Source organism: Phytophthora infestans, genomic scaffold (genome assembly GCF_000142945.1).
Source record: "Phytophthora infestans T30-4 supercont1.19 genomic scaffold, whole genome shotgun sequence".
NCBI lineage: Eukaryota > Oomycota > Peronosporomycetes > Peronosporales > Peronosporaceae > Phytophthora > Phytophthora infestans.
The window spans coordinates 1,907,539-1,933,990 of NW_003303740.1; the positions used below are offsets into that span (position 1 = coordinate 1,907,539).

Sequence of the window (26,452 nt, forward strand, 5' to 3'; positions counted from 1 at the left end):
GGCCGCTCCATCCATAGCACTCGCCGACCATCCCTCAACTCGATTCGAATCCAGCTACTTCACCATTCCCAAATGCCCGTTTCGAGCTGCTGCATCCATCGCTCGCCTTGAACATCCTTCGCTGAGGTTATGGTGGAGCCACTGGACGATATCGAGGTGATTCTTCTCCACTGCGCCGTCCATTGCTGCTGGTGCATCCCTCGGATCGGTTGCTATGCAAGAAATGCACTATATTAAGACGTCCGTGGGTCACAGCAGCGCTCATAGCTGCAATGGTGCAGCCTTCAGTCCAGTCCTTTGAGCATTTCGAAGTGTCCGCGCTTCGCTACTTCGTTCAATGTAAGACGTGAGCACCCTTCGCTACGGTTAACATGCAACCATTGTACAATCTGCAGATGATTCTCCTGAGCATCGCGTTATAAGCAGGGATTAGTAGTAGCGTAAAAAAACCGGTAGTAGTATTACCGGGACTATTGGGTCTCCACGAAAGGATACATATAAGAAATAGTAGCGCTTCTACAAAGTAGTTGTAGTAGTAGTAGTCATATTAGTATACTATCTTGACTACTACTATTTCTGACTTACGATTCGTTCGACTTGCGCTTCATCTTCATGATTTCATCCCTATTGTGCCGCAGTAGCAGCTGCCTCTCCGCTCGCCTGCTATCCGTCCTTGTCCTTAGAGGTCCCATAACTATCCCTCCAGTTGAAAACACCCTCTCTTGGAACGCTGAAGACGAGATTTTGCCAAAGATGGATACGCGCCAGTAGCGTAATAGAGGGGAACTGAGCTTCACCTTCATCTCAAAACCACTTTAGCACATCTATATGTTTGTAGAGGCCCAACAGAGCGTAGTGCATCCCGCTCTGTGCGTCAATCGACATGTCCTTCGACAAGTCCTCAATCTTGATCTTGGGGCTCTGGCGTTGGGCGGCCTCGAGCCACTCTTGTTCTAAATCAATCCACTCTCGCAGTACAGCGTCGGCTCTGGCAATGATCTCCGTCTCCTTTAGCTCGTCTCTTGTCTTTGTAGCCCGAATAGGTGCTCCTAGTAAGAGTTCATCTGCGTCATCCCAGCCCGTTGATGAGGGCGATGAAAAAGGCGACGAGTCTTGGCTCAATAGACTACTTTGGGACAGCGACGGCTAAGAGAGAGAGAGATCTTTCCCTGTTTGGTCATCTGAGCAAACACTTTTCTATGCTCGACACGAAGAAAGTCAACACCATTCTAGAAGATAGCTTTTTCCTCCTTGCGTGGAATATTACCGACGGCGGCAATCTTCTTCGCACTGGACTTTGTCCTAGGATCCAGCAGAACACATGTCATCGACTCCGTGGTTACCTTGGGAAAACGAGCCTGCAGCTGCATGAGAGTTCTTCGGAGACATGTCTTACCAGCGTCCGAGAACTGGTCTCTCGTCCTCGTCACTCGACGATGACTCGCTTCGCTAGCATCCTTGGCTCCAGGAGCCTCAATAGCCATGGCTTCAAATTTGAATGACTTCAACTTGTTCTCTGCAAGCCGCCGAAACATAACCATGTACGACGACACAAGGTTCTCGCTCTGCACCTCTACCAGAGTAAGATTGGCTATGAAATTGGTGGCTGCCTCCATTTCGACAGCAAGCGTCCAATCCTTAGCGGTCAGAGCGCTCCATGAGCTAGTAGAATCCTTCGTAGACTGGAAGTAAGCATCAAAAGCTCCGTAATTGACGACAGACCTTCTAATAAGTTTGCATGTGTATGCAACGCGGACGTCTTGCTCCGTCATCGGCTCCAGTTCTGGGTATGAGAGGGCCTCCTGGATCTTCTTCAATGCATTGCGCTGTTTTGGCGACCGGAAGTGGTTGTTCAGGTTGCGAATCTTGTGAATCACGTCCCCGCCTTCGTACAGAGCACCTCCGGGTGTTACCGTAGTAGCTATTTTGTCCCACGATCCTGTAAATTCGTTCCAGACAGTCGTCGTCTGAATATTGTCTTTGAGGCCGATACCGTATCCAATACACAGGTTTAACAAGTGCATAGAGCAATTATCTTGCTCAGTGTCGATGTGATCAGCGACGTTCTTCGCTGATGGAGTCGTGTCCGACATGGTGTATCGAGTCAATGAGCGAATATCCAGATTGAACCGTGATTTAAACGCACTCTCGATGACCTTAGCGACGGCTGGGGCGTTGTGGCCGTCATTCTTCACGCAGACGAGTACCGCAATAAAGCAGAATCTCCACAAACTGTCAATAAAGGCGACAGATGCACCTACGATGTTATCCTTTCCACAACTTGTCCATATATCGTGAATGAGATTGAGAAACGTCATATTACAAGCTTTCTCGTACTCAGTGGACAGCGATTCACCTACCAATTCGCAAAATAGCTGAAAGTGGCCATTTAGTAGACGGTCGTGCCTGTCGCGGCCCAGGACTTGAAACGCAGGGTTTCCAGTAGCAGCGCGAATGAGGTCCTTGAAAGCGGCGGACTCACACAACGTGTACGGTAGTCCCTGTGAGATCAAGAGCTTCGAGACGAGAACGTTCAAAGTCTTCTCGCTCACTCGGAAGAAAGGCTTAGAAGCACTTCCTCCTGACACCAGTATCGCCTCGTCAGGAGAAGTAATGGACGTTTGGTTTTGATCCGGATCCCGTGTCAGGTCCAACACGGACGCGGAATCCACTTCGGCGGACTCGACATCTTTCCTGGACTTATCCGTAGCACTCTGTTCCGCGTGAATGGCAAGAGGATGGTCGGCGTGCTTTAGTTTTATGTGATCCTTTGCATTGCTTGCGTTCTTGGTATTCCTGAGAGCCGCTTCCCAACAATATGGGTTCGTCTTGGAGCGGGACTTGATAGTATCGCAGCACAACAGGCAGATGTTGCGATATAGTTGGGTGGACGGCCTCCAAGGGTTTTGCTTTTTGTACGGCACGTCCAGCGTGTGGATGAGATCCCAGATATCGTCTGTAGTGCCCGCTTTCCTCGCGTGCTTAACGGTAAGTGGCACACCAAGATCTGACATCGGAGGTGCAGACAGCGGTACCGGTGCGGCCGTGAAAAGACTGTTGGCAGCCTCTGAAGGCGGAGCTGCTTTCTTCTTCCCAGCATTGGTCTGCGTAGACAGAGGTGTCTTCTTCTTCGAGGCCTTTACGGCAGGGCCTGGAGCAGTTCTCCGCCGCTTCACTACGCGATCGTCATCCTTGACCCCAGATAGATCTGGAGATGGGGTGAAGTCCGAGTCGGTACCCTCCCAGATATCTCTTAATCCACCAGGCGTGGCTGTCCGTTTTCCAGTGGCGGAAGCTGACGCAGGTGGGCTGACCTCTGGATACACGACACGCACACAAGAAGGACTGCAAAACCTAGACATCACTTTAAATTACTATACGCCCGGTTAGAATCAGACAAGTTGGCTGGAATACCTTTCATTTAGTGCCGAATCGCTGCCTTCGTAGACGCCAATAGCACACATGTGATGTATAAGCCTTCCACACACAGTACACGGGTCCTTCTTAAAGCCATCGTCTTCCTGACATCCCTCCAGAAAGCACGCCATAGTTGTCTCCTGAGATGTTTACTCGATGAACTGGCGATCTTCCTGTTTGTTTGCAATTGGCGGGCGTCTCGCACTGCAGAACGAGAGCCACTCAGTTAAAAATTGTCAAATGAGGGGTGGCTTCGCTGGTTCAGGGTTCTGGTGAAAATAGTTCTTTGTGAGTACTATAGTACTGGGATTTGAGAGTAATACTAATACCAATAGTGAATACCAAACATTCGGTATTCATATGACTACTATGTAAATAGTAGTAGTATTAGTACTACTCTAGATTCATATTTTTGATTCTACTACCAATCCCTGGTTATAAGTAGTACGATTCTCATTGATTAACTGCACAGTCGTATTTATTATTAATAATCCATTTCATCATCATTTCAAAGTGACCATTATTCGTTCCTACAACTTAGATAAATTAAGATATTTCCGTAAAATATTTTACCGAAGTGGTGAAACTTAGAATCTAATAATTTATTTCCAAATTTCTCAGGAATACAATTAATTTTTTTGAGAAGATTGTACAGTTCACAGCTCACATTAATTGTACCAGCTACCCCCATTCCTCCTACGTCGAGCTGCGTAGAGAGATTCTTCTCTCAGGTCAAGCATCCGCTTTCTCATCATCGCACTCGGATGCCCCCGCTTCACTTAGAGATGCTGCTCTTTTGAGGACCAACAGGCAGTGTTGGTCGGCGAAAACGGTGGTCCGCGAAGTGCATTGTGTCGCGTCGATAATTACTTTTTAATTGTGTACGAAGCATTAAATATTTAACTGCTCGAATTCCATACAGTTATCTATTTTGTGTGACCTCTTAATGCTATTGCAGCTGTCCCCTGTTCTCCGCCTGCGCAGCAGCTCAGCCTGTGGCTCTCAAGTGCTGGCTCTTTACACTTCATCCAGAGCGTGTCAAAGCCCACAATAGAATGAGATTCGGTCTTAGTAGATACAAAAATAGCCACCAGCATACGCTTTCACACGTAGAAGGTCCAGTGCGCGTTTGCACGACGTCGAGCACGCTTCTGTACAGCAATTCATGGCTTTTGTCTCCTGTACGCAACGACTCTTCATTTGCCCAAGCTTAACTCCATGTAGGCCTACCTAGCTTTCGCAAGCCGTACATCAATGAAGATACATTGTCATTTTGATATGAATCAATTCGATAAAAAATATGTCCTAGTAGTTAGCTTATACACAGTCTTTGTGAGCTGAGAAAGGAGAGACTTCTTGGATTGGTTGGCCTTGTTGGTATTGAAGCCGCCCTTGGTGAGCGCCTCAATCTGCCACAAGTATTGAGCTTGGCTTGTGCTGCTTAATATGCTTAGCGACCTCGTAAAGGTAGTGCAGCATACATATATGCCGCAATCTACCGCGTTAGTTTAGCGGGGCTTGGGGTGTAGGAAAAAGCCCTGGCCGCCTCGAATCTCCCGCGGCTCGTGTGTAAAACCGCAAACCACCTGTCCACGCACGCGAAAATACAATCCTTGTCGTGTCCATTGTGAAGCAAGTCATGTTGAGATTCAAGGGATATGGCGCCAGGATTCGGGGGATGCGCCGACCAGCTTGAGGTCTCGGATGGCGTGCGTAGGTAAGGATAGGAAGGATAGACGGCCGAACGGTCACTCACTAATCTCACTTTCCATTCTGCTTCCTACTACGCACCTGCTACCTTTTAACAAGTCAATGTGGTGATTTTGTTTTTGCGTGTCTGTCATTCTGGATAATTACAATAGTCGAGTGGTCACTAAGCGTCATAGGTAGTAATACATATTTATATTTACTCCAATTGAAATCACCAATTGTGTCGGGGGCGATGGACTCCTGATCCGAGTGCTTGATGTAGGCGTAGTTAATTGCGGAAAAACAGCTCATCTTGCAAGTATCATGAGCTTTGGTTCAGGTTTTGCGGTGTGAGATACACCAATGGTTACATTTGGCAGACTATTGGTCTACATGCAGCTAGGGCATTCATTGGTTGAAAGTAAAAATCTTCAACCAATTAGAATTGTAGGATTCTGTCAGCCATTCGTTAGCAAATACCTTTCATTTAGAATATTAGATTAGGAGGAAGACCTAACATGTAAACAAACAAATAAACAGTTCTCAATTTTACCGGACATCTCCTTTGCTTTTTATTTAAGTAACTCTATATTTTCGGACAAAAGTACAGTTAATCTAATTGAAACGCATCTTACGCTTCTTCATACATGTGCGCACGTGCAAGCCGAAGGAGTGGGCTTAGCGTAGGCCCATTACAGATGGAGCGCGAAACTTTCGAGCGACACCTCGAACAATCTCCATGTCTCCCATTTCTAAATTAGAAAGTGTTTCATCGAGGTATATGTCCATTTTCTCCATTGCAACCTTTCTCAAACGCTTAATTTCTGCTTCAGACAAACCGTCATCTTCTTCGTGTTCAGATGTGTCCCAGTCGGAGTCAATTGAGACCCACGGATATGCTTCTTCTAAAGAAGATGCGTTTTTGGCTGTCGACATGGCGCCTGACACAACGAGATGGATATCGTGCGTCAAGCACAAATAATGCTCAATCCTCATCTGTTTTCCGGATGACACCATATTGGATCCCGAGTCCCGAACTAATTGAGTGTATCGCCCCTTATCAGCCCCACCCCCCAATCGCCCATAATGTCTTCCATGTACTGCGCAATATGGTCACCAGTACGTTTACCAGGGATCTCTTTAACTTCTAGTGTCCCGTTTTTCGGGCTAAAGTCTCCGTAGACATAGTGAATGATAAGCGCTATGGAGCTTAGGCCGTTTGACGCAGTCCAGAGGTCGGCAGTTATCGAATAGTACTCACACGATTCACGGATCTCCTAATACACATAATCCCGCAGCTCGTTAGCAAAAATTACGCTACAGCGCTTGGGAAGGTGTACGTTCACGTGACCGAGTGTCTTGGCTACGTACTCGATAGGCACGTCACAATCCTCGTCTTCAACGATCAGCAGTGGACGAAAATACGAAGCGACCCATCGAGCTAGCAGCGTATTCACATGATTCTGCTCCTCTTTAGTAATCTCACGTATATCGCTGGCGGCTTAAGCCAACTCTGCGTTTAGAGTTCGACCAGACGCACAGTTACAGGCAAAATCCGCCGGGTGAAATCGCTCCAAGTGCGGAGCCACTTGACGATTGGACCTCCCGTAAGTGATATTTACGCTGCATTTGGTGCAATATGCGAGCTCAGCGTGTTCAGTTAAAAAGTCTGGCGCTAAATGCCAAATGTTACGTTTAGGTGCGAGTTTAACAAACTGCTGCGCTTAGTGTCAATCAGGTGGGGAGGTGCCTTCTCCAAGAAGTCGGTCTTCCTATTGTGTCTTTGTGCCGCTCTCGATGAAACTCAACCATGCGCTTTATGACGACCACTCTGTGGTGTACGTCTCACACCGACACGAGTAGATGTCGCCGTTACTTGGCAGTTAGTACTTGACTGAGCTTGCTGCACTTTCATGCGTTTATGTGCTCAAGTCTCTCTTGGAGAAGACTGTAAGTTTGACGCTGCTTGCACTGACGGCCTGATCGCGTTATTCTCGGCACTTCCGTCGCACTTTCATGTGTGTGCGATGGCGTTGACACTAGGGTGGTGTAGCTTGCAGCTGGGAGGATCTCGGTTGCACTACTCTGGCGTCGAGCTTCGGAGCGTAGATCTGCATCACCATGGAAGTTGTTGGGGGTCTGAACGAAGATGCATTATACACTGCGACGCCCTGGTGTGCTGTAAGATCTTACAAGGTCGGGTAGCCTGTTCTCGTTCATCTTTCGGAAATTTAAGTGAGCCGGTGTGTCCACCGTACGACTGAGAAGATCATTGATCTAGCTTTAGAATGGTCTTATTAAAGTAAGTGCTTTATGTCGACTAAACCTTCCAGGCTTAGAACGCTTTCCTAATTTTAAGCACAGACTAAGCAGTTAGGCAGTTTAAAACGTTGGGGCCCTAAACGTTAACAGCCGTAGTACTGGGACTTCCATGTCGTCTCCCAGTCTGGGAGACGACATGCACGACAGGTTACAGTATTAGCTTTATACCCACAAATTGACGTTGAACTTATAATAAATGTGATTTAAGAAATATTACTCTGACGTTGTCATACGGCGCATGCTTGATAAAAGTATTAGAGCATCTCCAACGGTAGTGGAAAATGCGAAACGGATAGTGCAAAGTGATTGTCGTAATGCCGTTCGCTAATTTTATAGAAACGACATTTATGTGCTCCTACGAACCATTTTACGGGCTATCCCCAGCGGAGTATGCCTAGTGCAAAATTACCACTATTAACAAATTTATCTATTCACGGCCCAAGATGATCTCGGTCACGACGACAGCTCTGCCTTCTTATGTCAACGTAAGGCACTACTTGCGCCGCTGACGATCACGAAGAAAGAGTAATGGTTGTTCACGTCCTGGTCGGAGTGCTAAAAATCTCGACAGAGACCATTTTCTCGTCATAAACAAGAAAACTACATAAACATTCTTACCGATGGCAAACAGAAGCGTAATGACTGACGTCTGGCCTTATTAGCGCAGACCATCGACTTTGTAGAGCGCTAGGTTTTCTTAAAGGGGTTAACAGGCCCGAGAGCTGCTCAAATGCTTCGCTAACTCGGTCCCAGAAAAATGAAGACGACTGGTCCGTTCCCGTTAGCCCGTCTTCGGAAGTGCTTGTAAACGCGCTACATATATATACGTTCTCTTCCTGCGTACATGGCGCTGCGTTGGGCAAGGCAAGGCAGAAGAACCGTAGCTCACAACACCAGTGACGGCAAAACTCTTCTTGAGGGACCGACGCGAGCTCCCGGGTGGTACGACGTTTGCTTGATGGGGTCGGCTGATGTGACGGGGTCAGACAGCACCTTGCGCTAGAGGAAGTTAGCTTCCGAGAGTATACAAACTTTTAGTGAACGGCAGTTCACAGGTCCCCTCTTTATAAAAAAAAAGCGAAGTGACCTATTTAAGGTAGAATGTAAACTGATATATTTATAGGTAGATAAAGCTTGGGTTTTATACAAACTATAAGTCACCTATAGAAATGCAATGTCACCAGCCAATGGTTGGCTTTGGACGACCTTGGTACCTTGTACCAAATATCCCAGAGTATGACGTGTCACACTTCATGTAACCAGGGGTACACTTAGGGCTATGTACCCCGCTACATCTGAGCTGTTTCCTTTTTAGCACTAGCTCACTAGCTGTAGTGAATAAAAGGCTGCTATTCACTACGAAATCCTCGCAGTGCACAGTCACTACAGCATTGTTACTTTACTGTTACTGTTTGGTCCCTATGACTACACCGTTGGAGATCGATTTCTTGTACTTGCGTAATTCTGACCATTTTTGCGTATTTTGCACTACCGTTGAAGATTCTTAGGTAGTACCTGTAGTATTGACACTATTATCGCGCAGTTTTTGCCATTAACATCTATCTTGGGCTCGAGAACTACATTTTCCCACCATCTTTTTATTTTCAGCACTGTCGAAGCCATTATGAGTGATTAAAAAGGGCCGATGCTCCTGTCCATGCGCCGAGTGTATGTTTTGAGCATGCGGCCACTCCAAGTATTGTCCATAAATTACCTACTGCGTAATTTATTTTCATAATGAAATTAAGTCATTACTGCTGTTCAGTCCTCTTCTGCACAAAGTTGTGCTGAATATCAATGTTACTTTTGTAGTCCATGTATTGAGTACATGTATAATCCATAAATCGCCCGTGCATTAGGCATGAACACATGTAAAGTTGGTGTTATAGTCCATATATCGAGTCCATGCATTGACCAAACACCATCCGTGTATTGACTCATATCAGATGTGTTAGTTAGAACTACCGTGGAGAACTAACTGAAGGATGCGAAAGCGCAATATCGCGAGTCCGTTTGGAGTTACATCCAGACCAATGCTGCTGTCCACCATTCGCCAGAATCGTAGCATTACGTAGAAACCACAATTGTGACCGTCTGTCTGAATTGGCGCGTTGATACATACAACTTCGGATTTGTCGCTCAAGGCTTCTGCCAGATCCCAGGATAGTCGATCCAGCACAGTCTTGTAAATCTTCAGGTTCATGGAGTCGTAATAAAGGACTCGAGTTCGCTTCACATCTACCGCAATCCCGCACCAGTGCGAATTTCCAAGTTAACCGGGATCAGAAGGAGGTCTGTGCCCCCCGCCAGCTCTTGCGCCTTTGTCTTGAGAGATTCTTTCATGCTCTTCGTATGTCGTCCCGTCACCGCGTTCTCGATGCCAACAACACGAGCGGAAGGGTTTTCCGCACACACTCTCGAGCAGAAAGCATGGATCAGTGCATCGTTTGCCCAAGAAGGTGGCTTTAAGCGGTGCATCGCGTAGTGATATTTATTGGCCTCGATCACGATCTTGCTGTGTGGGTTCGACTTCGCCACTTGGTTCGCCATGTCTTCCAATGCAGAATGTTGCGCTGAAGGCATGGTGCTTATCACGTTTTGCAGCAGCCACGTGCAAACCTTGATGCCCTGCTCGCATTGTTTCTTCATGTTTGAAAGATAACACATTGCCTCAATGTGAGTTCGTGAAAAGATTCCAATGCCTGAGATTTGAACACATTCTATTTCCACATTTTGTCCATGATTCTCCAGGTTTTGTGCAGGCAATTGCGTATCAGCTTTATCGTCTTGTGTGGGTTGACTCTGGGTAAAGACCTCGATAGCGGTCTCTCTCGTGTTCGTCGCAGGAAGGACGGCGACGCACTTGTTCAGTAGCTTCCTCGGCAGAAGATAAAACGCGTTGTCGCTCAGCACAGGATCGCTCTGTCGGACATACTTCGTTTTTTTTGCTTGCTCTCTCCCACTTTATCGGAATCGGATCTACGCGGTCTAGAGTTTCCTGTAGTGTCAGTTTCTCCTCTTGGAGGCCGTGTGCAAGCTGTACTAGACTAACCACGTTACCATCCACTGCTGCGAATTCGGTAAGTGCTTGTGTGCAGGCATCGTCGTCGCTGAGCCCGCCTCGAAATTCGCTCTTGAAACGCTGGAGAATGTTGTTATCCACGTCTTTCTTAACAAGACTTTCCCCTCTATCGATCAGGTATTCGTAAATACGAGCACGCTTGCGGCCGTGTTTTACCATTTCGTGCATGGTGGACCTGGTCTCCAAATCCTCCACCTTTCGGTTCTCGGCGTATGTTTTGAAGTGAGCGGTACCAACAATGTGGTTGTGGTGGTAAATACCGTTCTTAACACGGAGGAGCCACTGGCCTTCCTCATCGACGACTTGAATCACGAACCGAAAAGGACAACCAGTGCCAAGAACAAACTGCTTCGGCCGCACACAAGTACTCCGATCCTTCGGCCTCCATCCGTGGGTACAAATGTAGGTGCGCTGGTACGTTGACCCTTCTGTTGGCACATATGGTACGTCGAGACCTTCCCGTGCGGCCACAGTTTTTGCCAAACGCTTGTTCCGCAAGGCGCAGCTTAAAGTCATGGAAACTCGAATGATCTGTCGTGTTGAAGACGCGTACTTCTTCAAATACACCGCCCAATCATCCCAACTTGAGTGAATGGCTTCCGGGGCACAAACAGGCACAGGACGCTCTAAAATCTGGACGCTTCATGGACGTTCCTCATTGTCCATACCTGAGTCGTCGGAGTCCTCAGAGCTTCCTGCAGAGCTCGTAGGAGCGGGAGTAGCAGCATCCGACGCCTCTTCTCTTGAGCTAGCCTGTTCAAGACACGTAGTTAGCAACACGGACATACGGAAAGACAGTTGCTTACGCGACGCACCTCTGGCTGTTAATAGCGCTTTGTGAGGCCGGCGAGGGCGGCATCGGCAGTGAATCGGGCGCTGGAGGGTCCAATGGGGGGGGGGGTTCAGACTTGCTATCCGACATGTTGGAGCGGGGGGGGGCGTAAGGCGGCAAAGGTGTCAGATGGTCCGCGTCTGATCAAAAGTAAAGTGAGTGCATTCAAAATACCGGTAAATCGGTTAAAATAAGTACCGAGTGGAAACATGGACTGTACATGTATAATAATGGATATCACTCGTTATAAATTACGGATCGGTTATTTTACAACCTGAACAATACCGCATGGACGATAGCATTTCCGATTAAAAAACCCTGGTGTCACGAATTATGAAGAGTACAATAACAAGCATGCGCCGTATGATAACGTCCGAGTGATATTCCTCAAATCACATTTTGATTTTAACTTAGAAATGCTGTCCGAAACAGTAAAATTTCCATGTTGAACCCCCCAGAAAATATGAACTCAATGCCGACGCTAACGACTGCGCGTGTGGTATTCCTGGCTCAACCGCGCGTCAACGCGCTATTGCACGTCCAGCAACTCGTGTCTCAGTTCATTGACGTGTCTCCGAGCTGGTCGCTACCTTGTGCTGCCGAACGGGGCTTCGTCCACCTCGTACGACGGTGGCTGACCACTTTGAACACGTCCAATCTCAATGAAATTGCAGAAATTCGCGCTGCAGTGCGGAACGCAGCAGCGAACGGTTATTTGACTATCATAGAGATCTTATTGAGTCACTACCCGCAGGCAGTGATCGACGAGACTCTAGTTCTGCGGGCAGCGTCCAACGGCCATGCGGACGTACTGCGCTGGCTTCGTCCGAGACTCCTCAAGGTGCTGCCTTGCTATGAAGAGTACAATTTTTACTCACAGAAAAGCGTGGCTGCAGCTGCGGAGAACGGGCACTTAACGGTAGTGCAGTGGCTCTTGGATGCTCAGGATGCCGGTGTTTTGACGGAGACGCATCTGCACCAAGCCGCGGCGAGAGGAGGTCACTTAGAAGTTGTCAAGTGGCTACGAACGAATTTAGCGGAAGATATTGAGTCTCAAGGTCTGGATGAAGCAGCAGCGGGTGGATTCTTGGACGTGGTTGAGTTCTTACATACTGAGTGGGAGGAGGCGAAGCTTGAGAGTAACCGAGTGAGTTGCCCCGCGACTTCGAAAGCGATGAACGGTGCGGCGAGTAATGGCCACGTGGAAACGGTCAAATGGCTTCATGAGTACCGCGATGAAGGGTGTACAATGGATGCGATGAATAAAGCAGCGTGGAATGGACATTTGGCAGCTGTGATATGGCTGAATGACAACAGAACGGAAGGTTGCACGCAGCAAGCGATGAACATGGCTGCAAAAGGAGGACACTTGGATGTTGTGCAGTTCCTCCATGAGAATCGTACTGAAGGCTGCACGTATAACGCGATGGACTGGGCAGCTCAGGAAAATCATCTCGAGATTGTTCAGTGGCTGCATGCTAACCGTTGCGAAGGGTGCTCACGTCTTACAATGAACGAAGTAGCGAAGCGCGGACACTTCGAAATGCTCAAATGGCTACATGACAACCGGACTGAGGGCTGCACCGTTGCAGCTATGAACGCTGCTGCGACCCACGGGCATCTTGATATAGTGCAATTCCTGCATAGCAACCGGTCCGAGGGATGCACCACAGCAGCAATGGACGGCGCAGCGGAGAACAATCACCTCGATATCGTCCAGTGGCTCCACCATAACCGCAGTGAAGGATGTTCGTGGCGAGCGATGGATGCAGCAGCTCGAAACGGGCATTTGGGAATGGTGAAGTGGCTGGATTCGAATCGAGTTGAGGGATGTTCGACGAGTGCTATGGATGGAGCGGCGGAGAATGGACACTTTGACATTGTTAAGTACCTTCACGCAAATCGTACTGAAGGATGTACTTACGTTGCAATGGATAGAGCTGCAGGAAATGGGCACTTGGAGGTGGTGCGTTGGCTGCACTATAATCGTCAGGAAGGCTGCAGCTCAAACGCAATGGCCTACGCCGCCAGAAGAGGCTATCTAGAGGTTATGCGCTTTTTACAGGCACATCTTCAGGAAGGCTGTACTGCGCGTACTTTAGACGGGGCTGCTGCCAGAGGGGACTTTGTGGTGCTGGAATGGCTTCGCTTAGAGTGTCGCCAAGACATTGAGGAATGGCCGATAGACGCAGGACGCACGGCAGTCACGAGTGATCGCGTTGAAGTACTGCACTGGCTGCTAAAACACTTTGCTGCACCTAAACCACACCGTAAAGTGCTTTACGATCTCGCACAGAATTTTTTGCTCAATCGGGCGCATATCATGGCATATCTCGATGGCTACTGGACGGTTGAAGCTTGATCATATTCAATACCGGTATAAGTGATAATCATGACTTGTGCTCAGGTGTTTTGAGTTGATGCATGCTGCAAAAGTACCTGGAGCACAATGTTTGCTATATTTTGAGCGACTTTGATCATTTGTATCATTTTATGCGTGCTGGCTGGGCTGTGCCTTTATTGTGCGCAGCTCATCGACGTCTTGGATCGACAATACCAGTCAGTAAACCGCGCAGTACTTCAAGCCGCCTTATCGTGCGGACAGAAACCACAACATCTCAAAGCGACAGTGGGCAAGATATAACGTTAAAGTTAAGCACTTTTTAGTTAGTAGAAGGCTCGCAAGTCGAGCACAAAGCTGCAACAATTATTCATGTCAACCGTTCGCTTGATCTCTGAGCCAGCATTCTGAAGTCTCCTTTGGCAGCAGCGGCATCCAAAGCACGTACTGTAAAGCCTTCTTGGCGTGGAGCACTACCGTTAGTCGGCACGATCACCGCGTTGCGATTTCCGGCGAGTGGTGACTCGCCGGCGTATCCGGCGTATCATGTTCAACATGGATTAATAAAAATAGAGCGGATAGGTAGGTCTTATAAGACCTCTTATAAATCGAAGGAGACCGAGTTAACATGTTTTAACATTAATATAAACACTGTTTATTAAAACAAACGAAATGTACATGTAATAACGCTAGTATACGCAGACGAGTTCAAAGCAAAACGGCGCTTACAGCTCATGCATTGCGACCGAAACTTGACGTCTCGATGGTTTCTTGTGGGTCCTTTATAGTTTCCGTAGTTACCGATCGCCTGTATGGATGGAGTTTCTGTCGGGCACGTGCTTCACTCCAGCGACGCATGGCCTTCTAAAAATTCGATACGTTGCGCCACTCAAATTATTTTTTTTCTCAGATGACTATGAAAGAGGATTACATGGAGTAAGGAGCAATGTGAATACACTTAAGTGCTGGCAATACCATGTACAGCTCATTCGCATTAGTCAGTTGCTTCCCATTGGCTTCCTGTTGATGGGACGTGAGGTGATTAAATGAAGGCATCATTTGCTGACGGGACGCTCTTCAGTCTGAAATGCAATCAACCTCGTTCTTAAAATTAAAACCCTTTTTACTCTGATTGGCTAAATCATCTAGGACCTATTTAATTCGTTTCTTCAACCGACACAAAATACGTCACTTATCAGGTGCAACGTGTCCGCTCATTACCAAGAAAGAACCCCAAAGCTCAAGTGAAGTCTCCGTAAACAGGACCTGCATCATCATTAATCCTTCGAGAGATTCGCCTCCAAAATGTTTAGCGTACGCCGCCTCGTACGCGCCATCTTCGACGAGCCCACGCCCGCTCGATCCAAACCGCGAGATGACGACGCCAGACGCCGCAGCTGGGACGTGAACGCGTCGCCGAGCGAGCCCATGTACGTCCCCAAGACCTTCGAGGGCGAGTACAACGTTTGTTTCCGTCGCAAGCCGCTGGGTGTGGGGCTCGTACCCAGCTCGCAGCTCTACGGCTCGTGGGAAGTGAGCTCCGTGCAGGAGTCGGAGGACAACAACGCAACTGTCGACACGCTGGGCATCACCAAGGGCGACGTACTCATCGCCGTTAACTTCAGCTGCCAAAAGGCACAGCTACCGCGGGCCGAATTGGCCGCGTACCTCCGAAAAACCTCGTGTCCCATCGTCATGACGTTGAGAAACCCAGAAACTTATGGGTCTTTTGACTCCCGAGCCATGTCCACAGCCATGTACCCAACCTCCGTGGACTACCATCTCCACGGCTACTCCAACAAAGTAGTGGCGAGAGCCTCGTCCATGCAATGGCGACGCTCACTGGAGCACGACTTGGCTCTTAACGCCAAGGCAGCCAAGAATGAGAAGTCTCGACAACTAGCCCAAGCGCTGGTTAGAAAGGACATGGACACTATCCATGAAGCCCCTCCCGCTGGGATCGCAGGAGCGTTAGAGATCCGGGAGATCGACACTGCTGTGAGTGGTCTAGAAGACAAGGAAGTGGGCCCTACCATGTCCGAACTGGGAGAGTTCGACGTCACCTTTCACGAGACTCCTCTGCATCTATCGCTAGCGCCGTCCACCAGACTCTATGGGTCAGTGGAAGTGTACGATCCCAAACTCCACGCACCCTCAGTCCAAGTGGGGGACGTGATCATGGCTGTCAATGGCTACTCGTCCATGTCACGTCTCCCGTCCGACGACGTTATCGATGCCATCGCTGAGCTGCAAGCTCCAGTCACACTACGTTTCCGTCGTCCTGTGGCGTACCGTAAATACTTGGCTACATTCTTCCAAAACAAGAGGAAGGAGCTCTCGTCGGAGTCTATTGCACGCGCTATGTTCCCTCCGACACCAGAGTACAAGAAGAAAGCTCCGAAATATGAACCCAAGAGAAATATCCAGCCCGGGACACTCGTCTCGCAGAGTTTCATTGAACCGGAAACAGCAGACTTGTCGCCGAAGAAACCTTCGACTCCTGTCAGCAAGAACGAGGAGCGATTGAGAGAGCTCAAAGCCTTCGCCGCGAAAATCGGAGCGCTGGACCAATTCAAGTTGTGGGCTGGAAGTGAAGGTCCAAACGGAGGAAGACCATTAGTTGGACACAAGTCGGCGTTTCTGACTGAGAAGCACATGCAGTTTTTGTGGAAGAATTTACCCAATTATCTCACGTGCAATCAGATGGAGCTCATGTACTCCACTCGCGTGCACGGCTGGAGCTTCCTGAGCTTCTTCGATCGACTACAGAACAAAGGACCGACGATCTTGGTGATTCAGGACGAGAACGAGAACATCTTCGGTGCGTTCTGTCCGGCGTCGTGGAAGCGCTCGAAGACGTTTTTTGGCAACGGAAGGACGTTCGTCTTCTCTCTGAGCTCGCAGATGAAGGCGTACATGTGGTCGGGTATTGACAGCTCGTTCATGTACACGCAACGTGATGCCATCTTTGTCGGTGGAGGCAATAAGGGCATCGCGTTGTGTCTCCAACTGGACGATCGACGTGGCTTCACGCATGCTTGTACGACGTTCGACTCGCCTCCTTTGGTCGACTACCAGAGCTTCCGTTGTGAGACTGTCGAGGTCTGGTCATTCCATGGACTCAAGGTATAAGAAAGCCTCGATCCCTTCACACTTCACGGACAGCAGAAAACGACGAAGAGTTCCGTGGACAATGACGTCGTAGTTATGTGTACAATGATTTTATTTTATCCTAAGCTGAATAATTATCCTTACCAAGTAGTTTAAAAGTATTCTATCCGAGTTGCTCACCTCCAAACCCACCCGTTCGAATACGACCTTGCGTTGAAGTAGACGGAGACTGTCCCAAACCCTGCAAAAGAACAAACCAGACGAACAAGCCGTTAGTATCTTCGGAGCCAGAGGTGTCCACATAAGAGCTGGCTGACTGCACCTGAGCTGTACCAGGACTCTTCTCGACTATGAGAATGTTCGTCTTTGCCGCGTCAGTTTGATTATCGCAACGAACATGAGAAGTCGACGGAGCTATTGATGCGACTCGATTGCTGACAAGCAGGCCGCTTTCAATGGTTTGCCAGGGTGTCAAGGCTGCGTGTGTTCTTGGATGAGCAAGAGGCTTGGCGTCTCGACCCGCATAGGGCTGATTGGAGAGCACATCATAGCCATGAGCGTGGCTCTCGGTGTGGCGTTCGTGGGCGAAACGATTGAGTTGAAGGTCCGTGTCTCGAGCTCGTTGAGTCTCGCCAACCTCGCGCATCTTCGTTTCGAACGCCGTCTTCTTGATCTTATTCAGTGTACGCTGATCCTTATTGTTTATGGTGGTCAGCTTATTCGGATTGATGACTTGCTGGTTCAGGATGTTGTACACGCGCCCTTCAGAGAACTGCTCGCGTGGTGGCAGTACTAGCACCCGATCTTTGCCGTGAACTTGTTGCTGCTCTTGTCTGCGCTTGAGAAATTCCTTTTCGCGTTCTTCGTCGAGGAACGTGATGCGAATCGGGTCGAATGTCCGCGTCTTGAAGTACTTTTGAGCGGCTATCCGTTTGGCTTCTGCGGCTTCTTTGTTGAATCGGGCGTCGTGACGGTCAAAGTACCTAAGTTCAAGTCGTAACCTTAGCCCAAAAATTCAAACGACGATACCGAATCCATATACGCACTTATTAGTCAGGATGTTGAACTCCCGGTGAGGTTTATGAGAAGGTGAGCTGCCAGTGGCTGGTGGAGAAGCACTTGTTCCGTTGTGTGGAAAATTTGTAACGATGTTGTAGTCGGCAGCGCTGTTTTTCCGATTCGGATGTGCCACCGGTTGCTTGTCCGTTGGGTCCTTAGCTCCAGGGTACATTGGCTCGTTGCTGATCATGTTAAAGCGCTGAATCGTTCGGAGCTGCTTCGCCTAGAAGATAGAAACAACAACACCAGAGGCAAGTACAGGTGATGGTTAAAATCTTGTTAGACCAGGCAAAATACCATTAAACATGTTTTATACCCGTCCTTTCTCAAGGTTGCGTTTGAGTTCCGTGCTCTCACGTTGCTGGAGCCCCATTTCCTTGTCTTCGCTCCGGAAGCGTCCAAGAAGAGCATCGTATTCGCGTTCCTCGCGTGATTTCTCGTAGCGCGTCACGTACTTTACAGGTTGCTGCTGCCCCGGTTGCCAAGGCAAAACAGATTTTGCTGCCTACAAACGACCGACCACCACAGAACTGAATCAGTTTCCTTGAAACGATCACCAAAATCCAAGTCTAGTAGTCGTACGTACGCGGTAGTTTTGCACATCTTCCGCCCATGTTTTGGCGTACGTGATGCGATCATTGTCGTGGTTGGTCATGTGTTGACGCTGCGGTTTGTGAGTTGATGCAGAATGGCGCGTGTCCGATCCCACCACATCGGCCATAGCGGTGCAATCGCGTCTCAAAAACAGAGTTAGCTAGTGTCGAAGGGCCAAGTAAATATGTAGAGAAACGTAGCGAGTCAAAGAGGAACAGGCGCGGCTCGATCTGATCCCAATGACAACTCGGGTCCGAAATAGGCTTGCGAGTCAAAAACGCTTGCGAGTCATTCTTGCACATCGTTTCAGCATTACTGGAATCGTGCAATTGTTCGACGATCTTTGCGCTGATGGAAATCGCCTGCAACTATATTGTGGTCTTGGCGGACGTCCTACAGCCATTTCTTCGAAAGCGACATATTGTTCGGACGCAAGCGCCGGCCCTAACGATACTTTCACAACCACGGGCTCCACTGTCCGAATAACAAGGCGCGCGTGGCGGATAACTCACACGGATCTCGAGAGGCATACTGAATCGTATATGCGGAGACGATCCCACTTCAACAAGAGCGCGACCTCAAAATGCTGGTCATTCGGCAATTTGCGCGGTCGGAAACACTTCTCCAGCCCCGCCTCAACTGCCACTCGGTCACTTGCCGCGTTCGCTTCCGACACAAGCGCTAACCTCAGCCTCGCACTCACTGCTAGCTATGACCATCACAGAGTCAACTCGTCGTCAGCTATTCCAGAAGACGAACCGACTGCAAGTGATCCGCATCGAGCAAATGCGGCATGCTGCACCACGGCAGACAAAGGCATCACCAGCGTCTCCAATTGCGCTTGGCACGTGGACGGTTGAGGAGCATGGCTTATTCCTCGAGGCCCTGGATTTGTACCCATCCGGCCCGTGGAAGCGCGTTGCTCAGCATATCGGCACCCGCACGCCGCGCCAAGTCATGACGCACGCACAGAAGTATAGACAACGACTACAGCGTCGTACGGCAGCACCTGACGTTAAGCCGACCGAGCCTGACAAAGTGCTGTCCGTGATGGTGTCGCCCATGTCAATGGCGCCAGCTGGCGCGACTGGCGGTATGCAAGTTGAAGCTAACATCTGTGTGCTTCCCGAGCCATTCACGGACAACATGCCTCCATACGGACAATCCCCACTCTTTGACGTGGACTTCGAGTTCCTCTTTCATCTAGCCACTGACCCCATGTTTGACGGCGTGGACATGAACCTGCCGCACGCGCCCCTGCAGCTCTAACCGCTCTTACTTCGCAGCTTGTTTCTTTTGCGTATATATTTTTCATTGCTCTAAGTAGATTGAAGTACTCATAGCTTCATTTATGTAAACCACTACTCTCTGTACAAACTATCAACTTACACTTTCCGGTAAGGAATCAAATGCCATGTATGCGCACTAACTTCCAGGAGTCCACAGGTCGAGGAGATACGCTTGAACGTGCACGCGACCATAATACTGGGCTGTGCTGTAGAGATCTTCGCTACGGGCCAATGAGCTAGAATAATGCTGTCGAAGCCAGTGCAATACTTCCACGTGGTCGTGCGCAACAGCAAAAAGAGACGCATGAGCGCTGCACTCTGCATGTGGGTTCTTGCGAAGCCATTTCAGCATAACAATGTCACCTCGACCTGCTGCCGTGTCCATCGCTCGTGCTGTACACTTATCAGTGCGATTATTGTGAAGGAATTGCACCACATCCAAGTGCCCGTTAGCTGCCGCGCCGTCCAAGGCTGTTGCCGTGCACCCTTCCGTGCGGTTCTCATGTAGCCATCTCACTGTAGCGAGATGCCCATTCCTTGCCGCTGCGTCCATCGCGTGCGTCGTACACCCTTCAGCACGATTTGCGTGTAAGAACTTGACAACTTCAACATGTCCTCCTTCAGCAGCGCCGCCCATTGCGTCGGTAGTGCAGCCTTCTGCTCGGTGTTCATGAAGCCACTGGACCATTCGTAGATGGCCATTCCGCGCGGCGCGGTCCATCGCTCGCATTGAACAGCCTTCATCTCGGTTTTCATGTAGCCATTGCACAATATCTAGTCGATTGTGCTCTGCAGCTCCGTCCATTGCAGCGACTGTGCACCCTTCGAGTCGATGAAAATGCAGAAAGCTAACAACATCAAGGTGAGACAGAGTAGCAGCGTCATCCATGGCCATTCGGTTGCACCCCTCGGAACGGTTCGAATGGAGCCATTGGACCATGGCTAGATGACCGCGCTTTGCTGCTTCGTTGATCGCGTGTCGAGAGCAGCCTTCGGTGCGATTTTCATGTAAGAACTGTACGACAGCCAGGTGGTTCTCGAAAGCGGCCCAATTCATGGCGTTGTATGTACAGCCTTCACTACGATGTTCATGTAAGAACTTTACAATACGTAGGTGACCTCCTCTAGCCGCTCCATTCATCGCTTGGGTCGAGCATCCTTCACTCCTGTGCTCGTGCAACCACTGAACCAGCTCCAAGTGTCCATTACGTGCCGCGCCGTCGAGAGCATCAGTAGTGCACCCTTCGTCTCTGTTCTCATGGAGCCACTTAACGACGTCCAGGTGGCCGTTGACAGCAGCGCCCGTCATGGCCATGGTCGTGCATTTACTATTGCCACCGTCCCGTCCTCCTCTTTCATGTAAGAATCGCACCACGTCAAGATATCCACAGGCTGCAGCCTCATCCATCGCACGAGGCAGAATAATACACCCAGAGTGATCGTACAGCCACTCGACTACTTCCAACTGTCCACATCTTGCTGCTTGATGCAGTGGGGCAGCCGAGCACTCTCCTCCTCTCGCCTCTACTAGCCACTTCACTACTTCCAGATGACCTTCACCCGCCGCTAACGCAATTGTAACGGAAGAGTATAACACTTTACACGACTCTTCTAGTCCGTTACAAAAGGTTTTCATCTTATTATGCATCCACCGGAGCGTATCCAAGCGCCCATTCATCGCCGCTCGCTGAACCGCGACTTCGTCCAGAGCTGCCTGCGGGTACCAATCTGTCAGCACGCGCAGCATCTCTGCTTGTCCACTGCCTACTCCCACTCGAAAAGCGCTTCGAATCGTAGATAATCGGGATAAATAGTGGCCAGTATCATTTCGAAGAAGACGCTGCACGAGGTGCACGAAGTTGTGTCTGACAGCCTGGAGCATCGTCCAGCGAGCAGACGTGTCAAGGTAGGCCGAGAGCTGCCGCACTACATGATTCAGCGCCATAATTTGCTCATACGAGCGACACACAACCGATACGGCAGTGAGAACCTCTTCCATCTGCGCTCGATACGAAAGATCCGATTCTGGTGGCTTTACATCTTGAAGTTCTGGTGTATCGGATTTAACAGGTTTTTAATGTCACAATCCGGAGGAGTGACATTTGGTGTCAGCCACGTGTGGAGTGTGCGCATTTCCGCATTCGACTTGTGCAGGTGAAGCGGGTCGCCCGTCAACGTCAGGTACGAGTCATAGGCCTCGCATTATTTTCTAAGCTGCTGCAGCTTATTCTTCTCAAGCAGGGGCTTTGATACCAGCAACTTTCACCTCCTAACGCGCGCTAGAAGCCCCACAAATAAACTTTAAATTCAACTGATCGACTCACATCTTGTGCCGCACTTATCTTATCAGGAGAGCGAAAAACTGACGATGGGGAAGCCCGACGCGCCCCCGCAATGGACGGGAAAGTCCATCCGCAAGCTGTCACTGCACAGACGCCGCGTGAACCCTATGAATCTAGGCTACGGCTTGGAGCACATTCCCTTCCTGTTTCTCTACGCGAACTCCCTGTACCATTGCTTCCTGACTGCTGGCGAACCTTACGCTCAGGCCATAAGGGAGTTAGAGGATCAAGGATTAGCCGTCCCTGGCTCCGTGGACGTCACTACCCCGGGGGAGGACGGAGGTCTGGCCGCCGCCATGTTGTCGCAGGGAAGTGTGCGTGAAGCTGCTTCAGCCGCACCCACGATCAATTACACGGCCATGTTGGAGCAGGAAAGAGAGGGTCCTCCACTTCCCAACCCTTTCTTGCCTGGCATCGTGCCTCTGCTCTACCTTCTAGGCACCGTCATGACCCACGGTCTCATGCTACTATTCCAGATATGGTCTGTGCGTGTCAAGGCGTTCATCAAGTACACTCCCGTGGCTTCTCTGGACGATGCGACGTTTGTGATGGTGGTGCCTCGCTCCTTCAAGGGCAAGAGCAGCATCGTGGAGATCATCCGCCCCAAGCACGTCGATGGATCATCCGCTGGACGTCCCTATTTCCTGTTCCAGAAGCACAAGTACGTCGCTGAAGACGAAGCAGGTGACAAAGGAGGCGTCTTGTTTCGTAAGCTGAAGGCGCCGACTACTGAAATAGTGAAATTTTACTTGGAGTCTCGTGGTCTGAGCTCTGAGCGTGAGATCGAGGCCCAGCTGGACCTGTACGGCAAGAACGAGTTCAGTATTCCTCAGCCAAACTTCGTCGACATGTTCAAGCAGCAGCTGTTGGAGCCGCTTACTGTGTTCCAGATCTTCAGTGTGTGTCTTTACATGCTCGATGAGTATTGGCAGTACTCGCTGTTCACGCTCGCTATGATCCTCATGTTCGAGGGCGTCACGGTAATGAGTCGTCTCAAGAACCTGCAGACGTTACGTGGTATGGGCAACAAGGCGCGGGAGATCTACGTGTACCGCGAGAAAACGTGGAAGAAGCTGGGCTCCGACCTGCTGGTGCCCGGTGATGTTATTTCAGTGAAGCGTGAGACGGACGGCGAACATGACAACATGGTGCCATGTGACTGCTTGCTGTTGGACGGCTCTGCTGTGCTGAATGAAGCTACGCTGACGGGTGAAAGTGTGCCGCAGATGAAGGAGGCTATCGGCACCAAAATGAGCCCCCAGGACCTTGCGGAACAGCTCGACATGAAGTCTGGACACAAGGTACACGTGCTTTTCGGTGGAACGACCGTGATGCAGGCGGGTTCGTCAAGCGAAGGCTCTAGTACCGCTGCTATTCAAAAAATCCCGCATGCTCCTGATGCGGGATGCACGGCGTACGTGCTGCGTACGGGTTTTAGCTCCTCGCAGGGTAAACTGGTGCGCATGATCGAGTTCTCGAGCGGCAAAGTCACGGGAAGCTCGTGGGACGCCTATGGCTTGGCGTTTTTGCTGCTAATCTTCGCTCTGCTGTCGTCGGGCTACGTGCTGCGTCACGGTATTGCACAGAAGGGGAAGATCACGTTCGAACTGCTGCTGCGTTGTGTGCTCATCATCACTAGTGTGATCCCAGCTGAACTGCCGATGCAGACAGCGATGGCGGTGAACTCGGCGCTGCTGAACTTGGTGAAGCTGTCGATCTTCTGTACCGAGCCGTTCCGCATCTCGTTGGCTGGCAAGGTAGATATTTGTCTGTTCGATAAAACCGGCACGCTGACGACGGACCAGCTTACAGCTGTTGGTGTGGTCTGTGAGGACACTACGACGTCCACTTCTGCTGCTCCCAAGGACAATGTCCTCGGTCATGTACCGATGATTGCAGCGAACTTGGACGCCACGCTGGTTCTTGCTGGTTGCCAGTCGCTAGTGCAGATTGACGGCAAGATGGTCGGCGATCCGGTGGAAGAGGCTTCGATCCGAGCCATCGACTTCTCGTACGACGCTGCCACTCGTCATTGCCAAGCGAAGAAGGACCTGGAGCGTGCGAGCGAACGTCGCTGGGGCCAGGGAATCAATCAGAAGGATGTGTTCGTGCAGATCATGCACCGTAACCACTTTGCGTCCAAGTTGCAGCGCATGAGTGTGGTGGCAAAGGTGCATTTGGGCGACAAAGGTGTGCGTGTACGATCGCTGGTGAAGGGAAGCCCCGAGGCTGTCGCCAAGCTGATGCGTCCGGATGCTATTCCTGCGTGGTTCTGGCCCACGTACCAGAGTCTTGCGCGTCGCGGAATGCGTGTGCTTGCGCTCGCGTACAAGGACATTAACGGGCGGCCGTCGGAGGCTGAGGTGGCCCAACAGCCTCGTTCTTGGGCCGAAAGCGACCTACATTTCGCTGGCTTTGCAGTGTTCCAGTGTCTGGTTCGTAAGGATAGTGGCGATATCCTGAAGGTGCTGAAGGACAGCTCGCACCAGGTTTCGATGATCACGGGAGATGCCACACTGACGGCTGTGCATGTGTCTAAGGAGGTTGGCATTATCACGCGTCCAGCTCTGATTCTAAGCGAGAGTTCGTCGCCTAGTGACCCTCTCAAGTGGACAAGTGCTGACGATGACTCGGTGCTGGCGCCGTACAAGAGTGGCGACTTGAAGATCCTAGTCAAGAAGTACGATTTGTGTGTGAATGGCAAGACGCTCGCTGCTGCGGGAGAAGTGGACGACGTGATCTGGAAGAACTTGAACCACATTCGTGTGTACGCTCGCATGACGCCGGAACTCAAGGAGAAGGTGCTGACGTTGCTGAAGACTCACGGCCACCACACGCTTATGTGTGGTGACGGTGGTAACGACGTGGGTGCGTTGAAGCAGGCTCACATTGGTGTAGCGTTGTTGGGTGGATTTGGATCAGCTAATGCTGACAAGAGTGTGACGGGATTGGCGAAGTATCAGAAGGGCAACGTGGCGACTGTCAGCACACGTGAAGACCTGATGAAGCTGCACGTGTCGGCGTTGAAAAAGCGTCTGGCGCAGCAGAATGTGAACACGGCACAGTGCAAGGTGAAGCAGGACTATGTGGAGCTGATTCTGAGTGAGCAAAAGAAGAAAGCGATCGCGACGATCAAGAAGAAACAGCAGGCGTTGGCGAAGAAGAACCCGAAGCTCAAGGTCCTTACTAAGGAAGAACAAATGGCTGAGATGAGAAGGAAACAGGAAGATTTGGAGGCCGATGTGCGTGCCCGTCAGGCTCGTGGCGAATCGTTCGCGCGGATGAAGGCAATCGCGGCGTTTGCCAAGCGTGAGGCCGAAGAGAAGAAGAAACTGCAGATGGAACGTACAGGCTCCAAGGGCTTTGCTAACTTCGCCAACAACGCAGCGATGGCGCAGTACATGGACGACTTTGACGACGGTGAAGTGCCCATGGTGAAGCTTGGAGACGCGTCGATCGCTTCGCCTTTCACTTCGCGCGCTCCGTCTATCAAGGGCTGCGTCGACATCATTCGTCAGGGTCGCTGTGCTCTTGTGACGACCATGCAAATGTACCAGATCTTGGCTGTCAACTGCCTCATCAGCTCGTATTCGCTCTCCGTGCTGTATCTCGACAAGGTCAAGTGGGCCAACTCGCAGATGATGGCGTTGGGTATGATCTCGACCGTCGCTAGTATCACACTGAGTCGTGCTACTCCACTCGACAAGCTGTCGCCCGTGCGTCCTCTGACGTCCATCTTCCAGCCCGCGTTGTTCGTGAGTCTCGCTGGCCAGTTCGCGCTGCACTTGGGCTGTATGATCTACCTCACCAACCTGGCTAAAGAGTACACACCTGAAGGTGACGTCGCGCACTCGAAGCCGGGCGAGTTCCAACCCAACGTCATGAGTACCGTCATCTTCCTTATCAACGGCGTGCAGACAGTCAGTGTGTGTGCTGTGAACTACAAGGGCCGACCGTTTATGAAGCCCATGACGGAGAACCCGGGGCTGCTCTACTCGCTGGGCATCAGTATCGTCGGCGTCTTCTTGCTGTGCACGGAGCGGATGCCCATGTTCAACAAGGTGCTGCAGATTGTGCCCATGCCGGACCCGCGCTTCACGCGTATCCTGACCGGACTGCTTACTCTTGAAGTGCTCGGAGCTTTCGCGTGGGACCAGCTCTGTCTGCTCGTGTTCGCGCCCAAGATCTTCATCGCTTCGATGCGTGCTCTAACGTTCAAGGACGTTCGTCAGCTCCTGAAGATGACAGTCGTGTCGCTGATCATCATCTACGTCCTGGCCAACATCGATTACGAAGAGATCGAGCGTCAGCAACAACTTCTCGAGGAACAACGTGCTGCTACCGAGGAGATCAGTAGTTAGACATGAAAGACGG

At 50.3% G+C, this 26,452-nt stretch overlaps 7 protein-coding genes across 7 annotated transcripts; 4 read left to right on the forward strand and 3 right to left on the reverse strand.

Moving 5' to 3' along the window:
• Window positions 1-804: 804 nt before the first annotated feature.
• On the reverse strand, window positions 805-3,548 carry PITG_11219 (uncharacterized protein; the record flags this gene model as incomplete). The annotated part of the gene is made up of 3 exons (XM_002901932.1): window positions 805-1,049; window positions 1,268-3,345; window positions 3,415-3,548. The coding sequence occupies 3 exons, from the start codon at window positions 3,546-3,548 to the stop codon at window positions 805-807; spliced, it is 2,457 nt and encodes an 818-aa protein (XP_002901978.1).
• An 8,266-nt stretch (window positions 3,549-11,814) lies between these two features.
• PITG_11220 (uncharacterized protein) lies at window positions 11,815-13,704 on the forward strand (the record flags this gene model as incomplete). The annotated part of the gene is made up of 2 exons (XM_002901933.1): window positions 11,815-13,090; window positions 13,445-13,704. 2 exons carry the CDS (start codon window positions 11,815-11,817, stop codon window positions 13,702-13,704), a joined length of 1,536 nt encoding a protein of 511 aa, XP_002901979.1.
• Window positions 13,705-14,937: 1,233 nt separating this feature from the next.
• Window positions 14,938-16,815, forward strand: PITG_11221 (uncharacterized protein; the record flags this gene model as incomplete). Its single annotated transcript, XM_002901934.1, has 2 exons — window positions 14,938-15,225; window positions 15,280-16,815. The coding sequence occupies 2 exons, from the start codon at window positions 14,989-14,991 to the stop codon at window positions 16,813-16,815; spliced, it is 1,773 nt and encodes a 590-aa protein (XP_002901980.1).
• A 251-nt stretch (window positions 16,816-17,066) lies between these two features.
• On the reverse strand, window positions 17,067-18,842 carry PITG_11222 (uncharacterized protein; the record flags this gene model as incomplete). Its single annotated transcript, XM_002901935.1, has 6 exons — window positions 17,067-17,073; window positions 17,117-17,142; window positions 17,192-17,777; window positions 17,841-18,076; window positions 18,170-18,358; window positions 18,440-18,842. 6 exons carry the CDS (start codon window positions 18,572-18,574, stop codon window positions 17,067-17,069), a joined length of 1,179 nt encoding a protein of 392 aa, XP_002901981.1.
• A 220-nt stretch (window positions 18,843-19,062) lies between these two features.
• On the forward strand, window positions 19,063-19,829 carry PITG_11223 (uncharacterized protein; the record flags this gene model as incomplete). The annotated part of the gene is made up of 1 exon (XM_002901936.1): window positions 19,063-19,829. The coding sequence occupies one exon, from the start codon at window positions 19,159-19,161 to the stop codon at window positions 19,714-19,716; it is 558 nt and encodes a 185-aa protein (XP_002901982.1).
• Window positions 19,830-19,872: 43 nt separating this feature from the next.
• Window positions 19,873-21,410, reverse strand: PITG_11224 (uncharacterized protein; the record flags this gene model as incomplete). Its single annotated transcript, XM_002901937.1, has 2 exons — window positions 19,873-21,347; window positions 21,389-21,410. The coding sequence occupies 2 exons, from the start codon at window positions 21,408-21,410 to the stop codon at window positions 19,873-19,875; spliced, it is 1,497 nt and encodes a 498-aa protein (XP_002901983.1).
• Window positions 21,411-22,104: 694 nt separating this feature from the next.
• Window positions 22,105-26,439, forward strand: PITG_11225 (P-type ATPase (P-ATPase) Superfamily; the record flags this gene model as incomplete). Its single annotated transcript, XM_002901938.1, has 1 exon — window positions 22,105-26,439. One exon carries the CDS (start codon window positions 22,105-22,107, stop codon window positions 26,437-26,439), a length of 4,335 nt encoding a protein of 1,444 aa, XP_002901984.1.
• Between the last annotated feature and the right edge of the window lie 13 nt (window positions 26,440-26,452).